The 11,703-nt window shown below is 42.5% G+C and overlaps 1 protein-coding gene across 1 annotated transcript in view; it reads left to right on the forward strand.

The window, feature by feature from the left end:
• SYT1 (synaptotagmin 1) overlaps positions 1 to 11,703 on the forward strand; it is a 331,664-nt gene that overhangs the window by 197,468 nt on the left and 122,493 nt on the right. Inside the window, exon 3 of the mRNA XM_081928748.1 lies at positions 9,689 to 9,880. Within this exon, the coding sequence (XP_081784874.1) occupies positions 9,706 to 9,880 (175 nt within the window). The 5' untranslated portion in view covers positions 9,689 to 9,705. The remainder of the gene's footprint in view (positions 1 to 9,688; positions 9,881 to 11,703) is intronic.

Raw genomic sequence — 11,703 nt, forward strand, 5'->3', positions numbered from 1 at the left:
GCCTTCCCAACACAGCATTACCTATTTATCTACTTGCACTGGTGTGCTTTTGAACTGCTAGGTTGGCAGGAGCTGGGACAGAGCAATGGGAGCTCACCCCATTGTGCGGATTCGAACCGCCGACCTTTTGATCAGCAAGCCCAAGAGGCTCAGTGGTTTAGACCACGGCACCACCCGCATCTCCCAAGTGAACTAAATTAGAAGACAACTGGTAATGGGTCAGCCTCATACCCACACACTCCCCTCTCATCCTCCATTGCACTCAAGAAGAAAAAAAATAAAAGGATTATGGCTTGCTGTCCAGGTTTGTTAACTACCTAGTGTTAGAATAAAACACAGGCCCCCCCCTAAATTAATACAGAACATTAAACCCCAATTTAGTAAAAACATACATGGGAAGGTGAGAGGAAGAGGAGTGTGTGTTTGAACCTGAGGCTCACTGCAGCCTAGTCCTGAACATCTGCACCATAGTTCAAGATAATCCTTTTAACTGGGTTAGAATGGCTCTAAATCCTGGTTAGAAAATTTCCCCTTTGCACTACAGCGCTTACATTTTGAGAACAGAGCAGTAGCAGCAGCAAGTAATAATGCAAGCAGATTGAAAAGGATAAAGTGAACTAAATGTAGATCATCCCTATATCTTTAACGGTTGAGTAGAAGGAGCTCTTCTTTTAAAATGGAGGAGAATGATAGACAATCCACCCATCACGTGTGTCAGTGTTTCAGCTGCCATGCCCCCAGGGGATTTATATGCACTTACATCAAGCTATGGTGCATGAAGCTCAGAACATGATGAGAACTGGGGGCTAATCAACAGAGGTGAATACAATCTCGGTTTGCTGCCATTGCTTTTTCCAGTTTTTTTTTTGGGGGGGGGTTGGCATATGCTTCACTGCTCTTAGACCTTTTCATCTCCAAAGTACTGCAGTAGTCCCGGCACTGGTGGAATGCCATGCTCCACCACCACAAGTTATTACAGTCAATTGGCAGGCAGTGCTTTGGAGAAGCAACCCCTTCACATTTTGTTCCCTAAGAATCTGCTGATTATGGACTCACGGGACCTGTGTGCAGGGTAAACAAGTAATTAGTCAGGCAATCTCCAGGCTTTAATCAGGGTCCCCAAGCCACAAGTGATAGCTGGAGTTGCTTTGTGTGGGAGGCAGAGAAGTTGAATTTGTTGAGACTAAAGATCACTGGGAAAAGCAAAGTTACATTATGCTTGTTTTCCTAAATGTTTCAACACATTACACAAATGTTACAGACAGGCAAGGAGTAGGGTCCTCCACACACAGACACGCATGCACACACACACACCCTTATGTTTCTGCTGAGTGCACAGTAGCTGACTACTTAATGAAAAGTTCAAGGAAGTTCAGAACCTTGCTGAATGGTAGCAAAGTTGCCTTCCTTTGAACATATTGGAAAGTGTTAGGGAAATAACACTTTCCCACTGTGGAGACAGCCAGCTGCTACTGTATTCTCTCTCTTTCTGGTGTACTTTGGCAGCAAATTTCTTTTACAGCTGTGATTATGATTTGCATTTTGAGAGCACTGGCTTAGGAATGAGAGATGTTTAATAGTCCTGGCAGTTTTTGATGTAAATACTTGAAAAGGTGGTGAAGATTCCAGTGTCTTCTGCTTGTGAAGCAAATACATTTTAAATAATACAGTGTCACCATCGTGTAACAAAGTGAGTAGTATTACAAGTATTCTCTTTTATAGAATACATACTACACACGGCATCAATAGTATGTTAACTTTTTTCTTATTTGGATATTATTTGGATTTGTTTTCTGTATTATTTTTCGCAACCTTTCAGAGAACTTGCTCGTAATGGGATGCATAAAAATGCTGTTAATAAAAAAAAAATTAGGTTAATTGTGCAATTGTCCATATTATTTCCTTACAAAATGCAGGCTAACTCTTTCCTTTCACATTGGGAGTTGGCCAACTTTCCAAGACCACCTTCTAGTGGTGAGTGTGGGAAAAGTCAGCATGGTCACCAATGAACATTGACACACTAAAACCACATTCTCCCACTCTCACACTGCATGCACACACACACACACACACACAGAGAGAGAGAGAGAGAGAGAGAGAGAGAGAGAGAGAGAGAGAGAGAGAGAGAGAGTTGCCTCCAGAATTCGAAACTCTCATTGTTCTAGGTGCATTTTGCAACAGGGAATTTCTTGAATGCAAGCAGTTTCTGAGTTCTGGGTGCAGTACTTCGCCTAAGACTTTGGATTAAAACTGCCACTGCTGGAAGAAAAGGAAGATTCCCCCCCCCCCCACTTCTAGCCACACTCTGAAGACTGGAGAAGGGACTCTTATAAGAATATTAGGGGGATGGGCAGGGGAAGTATGGCTTTGTTTTTTGCAGTCTTCAGATGAGGACTAGACCATGTGAAAAAGGAATATAAGATTTTAGCTGTAGTTCATTCATTTTCCGCTTTGCATTCTTGTTATAAAAAAGCACACCTGGACACTCCATTGTGTCACCCTTAACTTAGGTTTAAGATGCCATTTAAGCTCTTAGCTTTTATATATCAGTTTCTAACGCTGGTTGGCAATCCCACCACCCCCACTAATAAACAGACAACTAGGAAAATGTTTCTTTGTAGTGCATTTTCTTCCTATTGCAGTGCTGGTCTGGGAGAAATTGACAGCTCTGTCCTAGCCCAGCACTGCAACAGGGTGGAAAAACAGCAGCATTGCAAGAAGGTAAAAGCTCTTTCTTGCAATGGTGCTGCAGGAGCCAGCGAAGAGGGGTTTTTCCAAGGTGAGAAGAGGCATCCAAGTTTGACACAGGGTAGCCTTGTCTTTGGCAGCCTGTGCAGTCAAGCTTCCAAATTGCATGTGGAAACTACACACAAAGCTGTTTTTTCAAAAGTGTGGACAATGAGGTCTGGGGCCAGCAAGGAATAGTGACATGGTCAGCCCCCCTTCGCCTTTCATGATTGCTGATCATGTGAGAGGCAGTGGATGATTTGGAGTACATAACTGTAATGTGTAAAATACATACGAAGAAGTGGAGGTATGGGAAAGCATTCTTCATATTGCATTTTTCAAATGTATTTTACTAATCCTGTGGTTGCTCAGCCAAGTGTTTTGGGGGAAAAATATGTACAGTGGTACCTCGGGTTAAGTACTTAATCCGTTCCCGAGGTCCATTCTTAACCTGAAACTGTTCTTAACCTGAAGCACCACTTTACCTAATGGGGCCTTCTGCTGCCGCCACGCCGCCAGAGCACGATTTCTGTTCTCATCCTGAAGCAAAGTTCTTAACCCGAGGTACTGTTTCTGGGTTAGCGGAGTCTATAATCTGAAGCGTATGTAACCCGAGGTAATCGCTGACTCATTCAGACGGGACAATGTAAACTGTAATGCAGATGTAACAAAGCAAGCATGTTCCCCTTTCTACATCAAATTTCATTGGAATTGCTCCTTATAAACTTAACTACTGAACAATCAATATTTGTGGCTTTGGGGGACTTTTACAGGATTTATTAAATATATTGATTTGACAGTAGTCAGCCATATGATAATAAATTGATATTTATTCAGCATGCGCAATGAGGATTTTATTGATGTAAACTGCCTTGTGATTTGTAGAATTGTGCTGAAATTATTTCAGAACAGCGAGAAATCTCTATGGGTGATATGAGAATTTAATGCCTAAAAGCATTTGTATGTTAATTTGCATGAGGGTTTTTTCAACTTCTGTACAGTATGAGAGAAATCTCTTGTTGAAAATAAATATCAGGGGAGAACAAATACAGATTTAATCTTCAGGAAACAATATGTAAGCGTGAATGATGACAAGAGTCATCATGTGGGAGGAATTTGCTTATTCATAACTTTGGCAAACAGGAAGGACCCTTAGTCATTTTACTGCAGTATTTGTATGTCATAGTGAAGCATAAAGTTTAAATCTTGTTCATTCACATAGTTTGGCAGGTTATGATCATCTCAGAATTTTTTAAAATACATTGCCACAAAGTTATTGGTTGGATCTACTTTTCCCGAATGTCACAACTTACTTTTGGGCACATAAGAGAGTAGGTTAGAGATGGTAAGTTATGACCAGTGCTTTTCTTCTAGAAAAAGAAGGTTGCTAGTACTGTGTACCCTTGAGTACCCCAGAAAAACAACAACAACACAGGTTATGACTCCATCAGCAATGTTAGTTTTAGTTCACATTGACAAACCCCTCAACTGTCTGACAATGATTGGTGCTCGAGATGCAACAACTATTTTGGCTTTGCCTTCAAATTACGGGTTTTCCATGAAAATTCCCCTGGATTTAGCAAGGTTATAAACCTTGTAACCATCCCATTGTAGGCTAGACACTTGCCATTTGCACTCTCCAAAAACATGGATTTGTATCACTGAGACTAAGGAAGCTCCAGCTATGGAATGCCAAATACTGTATGTTGGGTCTAACAATAAAAGAAAAGCTGCATAACAGATGCAAACTCCCAGATGATTATAAATTAGAAGTGCCATAGATTGCGCTTTATTTATGCATGTGACTGCACTTACTTTTTATTTAAATCTACACCCCATTCAAGTTGCTCTGGGATGGGGAACCCTTTTCACTTTATGAGTCACATTCCCTTCTGGGCAACCTTATGAGGGCCACATGGGAGTCGTGGGTGAGGCCAGGGGCCAAAGTGGACAGATCATTAAATATAGGTTTTACCTTTGTATAGCAGGCTAGTTTTTTCACTGCCATATTCACCTTTCTGTCTTCTATGCTGGCATGCAAGAAGCATTGCCAGAGTTCAAGGACATACTCAAAGAGGGCTGGTGTGGAATGTAGCCTGGGAAAAGTCCTGAGTTCCAGGCAAAAAGGTTGATTTGGCCCCCAAGCCTGAGGTTCCCCATTCCTATTTTATGTCAGCTGCATCCCATTGCTGACAGAGGGGGAGAGCGTGGAGAGACAGGAAGAGGTAATTAGGCAGGAATGTGGAACAACAGAGGAGGAGCCTAGTTGCAGTAGAAGCCTGAGCTCTGAGAACAAGGAGAAGGAAGGGGGGAGTTCAAGGGAGAAGACACAGACTGACAGTTTAAGCTCGGACTCAGAGGGAGGGCCACTGGAAATAGCTCATCCCGTGACATGTAGGCACACAAGAATTAATGAGAGGCGTGAACAGGAGAGGAAGCGAAAGTGGGGCTTTAAATGTGGGAAGAGGAAGGGGCGGAACTCAGACTCGGCAACAGCTAATTTGTAAGCAGATGCTGAGTGACTGAGCTCCAGAGTGATTTGTGTGTTTTGAGCAATAAACCTGAGTTAATTACTGCTGGAGTCGTCTCGCTTCTGTGGGAGGGACCCAACCATTACATTTTATCTTCACAACAACCACAGGTTGACTGAATTAAGTGATTGCCTAAAGATCAACCAGTAACCTACATGGGGACTTGATGGTGAATGCTGAGTACCCTAATAGCCAGCAGCAGAGCAAGCCAGTCGGGGGCCTGGGGCGGCGCACGTGCCCTGTGCCCAGGGGCGGAGCCAAATGGGGCAGGAAGCTCTGCAGGGCCTCTGAGGAGTCTGCCTGCCTCTTCCCACTCAGCTGTCCTACAGGCAACGGGCAAACCATTTGGGGCAGCACAGAGCCTGCGGGTGCCCAGTCCACCGCATCACTCCCAGGAGAGACGCGTGACTCAGGCACGCTGCAGGCCCTGCGGTGAGTGCCGCCCGTCATTTTGTCACCCTCCTCAGTGGTGACAACTGGGGCAGCCCATCCCCACCGCACCCCTCTTCCTCCTCCCCACTAATAGCTCAGGTGTGCTGTGCCATCTCTGTGACGGTTCTTGATTAGGTACTGCTGCGAATCTTAGCTCACTGCACTGTTCTTCTTTTACTTTAGCTTGCTGTCTATTAAATGTCTTTGGCATATACCAGTTAGAAGCTTTATAGCAGATCTCGGCGCATTTGTGCATGCCTCATTAAATGTAGTGACCTCTAACTGCACTGTGAGTCCACCGAGGATAGTTCCTGGAGATCTGAAGACTCTGCTTGTTTCACTGTTTTCCCTTTCTTTAAAACAAAAAGAAAAGAGAAAAAGAGAGAGAGATGTAGCACTTTACATTGGCACTCCCAATACAATTTCCAAATGTGATGCCAAAATTGGAAGCAAATAAATTACAACATTTGACTTAATTTTTAATTAACTGAAAGTCATCACTGCAAATTGTGTCTTCCATTACAAGCCAGAATTCTCAACTGCCAGACCTGAAATAATTAAGCAATATATTATAATTAAGAAATGTAATTTTAATTTAATTATGATATATCATACAACTGTTTCTGATTTAGTTGACATTCATTGAGAAACTGCTATAATATCCAATAACACTCCAATATGCTGCTGACTTTTCATGTTTTGTTTCAGAGTATCTGGCAGTCTCCAGAACCCATAGAGGTGCTGTTTCTCTGTTTGGAAACAGCCAGCTTGCAGTGAAAATATTTGTCACCTAGGTTGCAACCCCCATGCACACTCGCTTTAGGAGAAAATCCCATTGAAATTGTGATAATTTCCTTCCAAATAACCATTTGTATTCATTCATTCATTCATTCATTTAATTTGCATACCACCCTTTATCCAAAGATCTCAGGGCAGTTCACAATGTAAAAATACAATGCAATGAAGGTGTGAGGGGAGCTTCCCTCGAGAAAGCATTTCACAAATGGGAAGCCATTGCGGAAAAGGCCTTGTGTTTCCATCCTCTGGGCCTCTTGTGGAGAAGGCACACAAAGAAGGGCCTCAAGTGGGTTCAGGTCGCAGGGGTCTAGGTTGGTTCATATGGGAAGAAGTGGTCCTTGAGTTATTGCAGTCCTGAGCCATTTAAGTCCATTACCAAGGCATGACAATGGCCCAGCACATCCACTGCCCCACCTGCAGATGTGAAGGAGAAGTATAGCTGTGTGCCATCAGCATATTGCTGATATCGTACTCCAAAACTCTGGATGACCCCACTCAGGATTTTCATGTAGATGTTAAATAGCATGGAGGTTATAATCGAAACCTGGAGAACTCCACATTGAATTCCCATTAGCCTGCATGGTCAAAGATGATGGGAGTTGCTGCAGTTCAGCAACATCTGGAGGCCCACAGGATCCCACCCCCAACCTTGTAGGATGCTATTGCACTGTGATGCTTTTGTAGTATTTGGTTCATTCACTTGCACACACAAAACATAAGCAGAGGCAAACAGCATGCACAGACCTAAAGGTAAAGGTAAAAGGACCCCTGATCATTAGGTCCAATTGTGGCCGACTCTGGGGTTGCGGCGCTCATCTTGCTTTATTGGCCCAGGGAGCCGGCGTACAACTTCCGGGTCATGTGGCCAGCATGACTAAGCTGCTTCTGGTGAACCAGAACAGCTCACAGAAACACCGTTTACCTTCCCGCCGGAGCAGTACCTATTTATCTACTTGCACTTTGATGTGCTTTCAAACTGCTAGGTTGGCAGGAGCAGGGACCGAGCAACAGGAGCTCACCCCGTCGCAGGAATTTGAACTGCCGACCTTCTAATCAGCAAGTCCTAGGCTGTGAGGTTTAACCCACAGCGCCAATCATGTCTCTTACTGCACAGACCTACCAGGCAGCAATTCTGCCTCTGTGTCTCCCTGCCTCTGCTGCAAAAACTGCTGCTTTAGTCCCTTTACACATGCACACCTTCTGTCTCTCTTTTGCTTGGGAGTATCAGATGTGCCACTGTCTCCAAACTCTGGTGGCTTTCCAATCCCAAACATTCCAAAGAGATCTCTGTATCAATAAAATAACTTTAAACGATTAGCTCCCATAAGGAGACATTGGTTGCATATTCCCCATACATTTAAAGCACGTAAAGCTGCCCTCCCCCCCCCCCCCCGAGTCTAGGGAACAGGAGAAATTGTAGCTCTGTGGGGGGGCAAACTACAGTTCTCAAGATTCTTTGGAAGAAACCATGTGTTTCAAGTGTATGGTTTGTACATTGGCATTGGCATTCCTGGGCAGTTAGAAAGGGAAGAGGGAATGGGAAATATCATTGAGGAAAGTGCCTTCTACTCATATAACTGTTGGATTCTATCCATATTGCTTAACCCTCTCTATTCCCTGCCTCCTGGAAAAAGTAAATCAAGATGGTACATATAGCTCAGTGATTTGATGTGGTGGGTAAAATACCAACATACAAATAAATGGCTTGGATCCTGTTTCGGTCACTCATTTGCTACATAGGCTTTTCAACCCCCACCCCCAGTGCAAATGTTGAGCCAATTATCTCCCTTTCTGGAATTACTGATATCACACTTTGAGATGCAAGCATTTGTATAGTCCTGACTGTTGGAAGAATAAAGAGTTATAATTTGATTCAGTTACCCATTTGAACACTTCCAATGGCATCCAAGGGAATGCATGGGTAAGTTAGATGACATAGAATTTGCTTGTAACTTGTGTATTTATTTATTTATCTATCTTCTATCTATCTATCTATCTATCTATCTATCTATCATCTATCTATCTGATGTTTCTTGAATCTCTTGGTTTGATGTGTCTTTCATTTTATTCATTTGGGAGGAAGGTATTGGGTTGGTTTTCTTTTTTTCTTGTTTTAGATAATTTCCCAGTGGGATGCTACAGGCTTAGTTCTTTCTGGAAGAGTGCAAACAATAGTATACACAGAGCAATAATGAGTGATTGTTATCGCTCCAATCCCTTTTCTCTCTGGTTTTCTGAAATTAAAAAAGAGAATTATTATTCAAATGACTCTTATTTAGGACATGGCATATCATCAGAACAGCCTGTTCAGAACTAAAGCAAACATTTGAGCCAACCCTCAGGCGCTATTCGGATTGTTCTAATCAAAGCTCCACGAAAGTGCTTTGCTTTATGCTATAGCTCAAGTGAAGGGATCACAAAATGCCCATGAAAAAAGCATTAAGTTGAAAGTATGTTAATGTAGGAGTATATTTATTTAAACACTCTGGGTGTTCCAGTCTGGAACTACCTACTGATGCGGTGGTTTCATCAATATACCAAAGAGAAAAGTAAATAATTCAACAGAACATTGTCTGAGGCAAATGTCAGTAGAAGGAAAATTGCCTTCAATAAATATGGCTCAAGAGTAAAACAGAGCCGATTTTCCAAATAATGTACAGTTTTGCTTACGTAAGGTGCACCAGTGGTTGCAGAGTTTGGGAAAGCTTGAAGGTGTTTTAATTATACTGTTGTAATTACTTCCCATTTTAGCAACTAGCAGTGCTCTGAAACTTTCCGTACCAAGACACAGATACAAATAATTATGCAAATGCAGTCAAGTGTTTGTATATATGGAACTGCTGTCAGTTAGTTTACTTATACTTTCAAAAGGAAAGGGCAGAATCCAAAGTTTAAACAACAGATGCCTAGCCATATTGAGATATCCAACAGAAATAACTGTTCGTGGCTCAGAAGCATTGAAAAGGAGTCGAGACATAAGAAAAAGCATCAGCTATTACCTTCTGGAAAAGTCTCTTTCCCTGTGGCCTAATAAATATTGTATGAACCAACATGAAGCAATATGGTAATGATGTGATATTTATCCAGTGAGCAGGTGCACCAATTGCAGTTACTGCTCTCTAGTTTGTTGTTGAGCAACAACAACATTTTAACCTTTTTGAACATTCCCCTCCCTTCCTCTGTTTTGTTTTCAATCTTAGTTTCCCTGGGGACTGAAATGGCAAAAGAAAGTCAACACCAGGCCCTAGCGGCGCTACCAGGCACCACTGTTGCTGCTGCGCTAGCAAGCAATGTCACAGAACCTGCGGCTCCCGGAGGGAAGGGGGGGCCAAAAGAAGATGCATTCTCGAAGTTGAAGGAAAAATTTATGAATGAACTGAACAAAATACCATGTAAGTAAAACCCAAGCTGGCTAGAAAATGCTATCATAATTGCTACTGTTGACGCTCACAAACTGCTCAAGAAATACATGTAATGGTCCTTCATTAAATCAGTGAAGCTTAAAGAATGCTATTTATTAATTAGCTTTCTTCTACTGCAAAAAAGGCATATGCATGCTTTGATTTCTTTAAAGATCTATATTTGCCTTGTGTTTAAGACTCTCGAGATAAATTGCAGGAAGTGGCACTGATAGTATGGATGGGATCAAATTCTGCTTGTTCGGTAATCCAACAGACTATGGCTATGTATACACTATGCCTTTAAGTCTTCCCCTCAAAGAATTATGGGCACTGTAGTTTCATACTGGTTGGTGGGAACTGGAACTCTGTGAGAGGTAAAACCACAGTGCCCAGAATTCTTTGAGGGAAATGATACAGTGCGTTATGAATATGCATTAAAGGTATAGCACGTACACAGCCTAAAGCTGCAATCCTAGGCATGCTTGCTAGGGAGTAAGTCTCATTGAACACAGTGGGACTTACTTGTGAGTAATCATGAACAGGATTGCAACAAGAAGTTAAAAAAAAAGTAGAAGGAAGGAACAAATTTAGAAACTGGTGCAGTCATAACACATAGGCATGGAACCAGGCTCTCATCATGATCACGTGACATGACATGGTTCCAGTCACATGTCTTGGTAAGTTAATGGTGTACAGACGACTCCCACCTCGTTCTTCTATACTAGTGAGCAGGTGGAACGAGCCAAAATCCTTGAGTTAGTGTTACGTCTGAATTGGGAATCAAGTTTTATTTTGCTCCAAACAAATCTATAGCTCAGGCTTTTCTTGGCTTCCTGATCGTGACTTGTCTGAATGAAGCAAACGTCAGACTCCTATTTCAGTATAACAACAAGCCAACAATAGCTGATGGATACTCCTGCTCTTCTAACACAAAGAAGAAAAGGAGGGGCAATCTGCTTATCCTCAGCAAGGCATTAACCATGGATACATGTGGTCAACACAGCCAGTTAGTGCTCACCAGCAATTGAGTGGTATGAGAATGGCTCCTTAGCCAGTCATGGGGTGGGTAGCTGTTCCAGCCTGTCATGGCAGGCTCCTATCCCCAGGCAGCAACACTGGGGCTAGGCAGCCACCAGTTGTGGAATCCCTTGGCTGGCTGCTTGGATTGGCGGGCTTTCCTGCCATCCATCCATTTGAATTCTGGCCAGTTGAGCAGGCTTCACTCTGGTCCACCCCCAAGCTATAAAGGCTGGCTATGCCTGACTGTAGGGACTGCAGTCCACAATTTAGTGTTTATATTTGCAAGGGATTGGTGTTTGTAATATGTTCTTTCTCACCTTCAGGGTTAGGAATGCAGCAGGCTAATAATGAATGAATAGACAAAGTGTTGGTGACTCAAAGCCACACTATTACCATCACTATTTAGCCTCTCCTGCAACAGTCAAGCTTGCCTGTTTTTACGAAGAAGTAAAAAAGTGGGAAAGAAATATTAAACTAAACTAGAAAAAGGTTCTTTTTCTAACCTGAGGCCAAGTAAAGGTTTCATAAAGTAGTGACAAAATGGAAGTGACTTCAGAACTGAAAATTTCAGGGAAAATATCCTTTAGTAGGCTTGATTGATTGGTTTTCTTCAAGTCGCCTCTGTGTTAATAACTCAACTGCCACATTATTATTCTAAAGGAAATGGAAAGAAAGCTTCTTATGGATCACCACACTTCAGGTATTATCTGCAACCAAATCCAGTAACAAATAAGTCAAATACCTGTAGTTAATTCTGACAGGTTCAAAAGGATGTTAGAATACTGTAACTGCTA

This window comes from Podarcis melisellensis (assembly GCF_964234715.1).
Source record: "Podarcis melisellensis genome assembly, chromosome: 10".
Classification (NCBI taxonomy): domain Eukaryota; kingdom Metazoa; phylum Chordata; class Lepidosauria; order Squamata; family Lacertidae; genus Podarcis; species Podarcis melisellensis.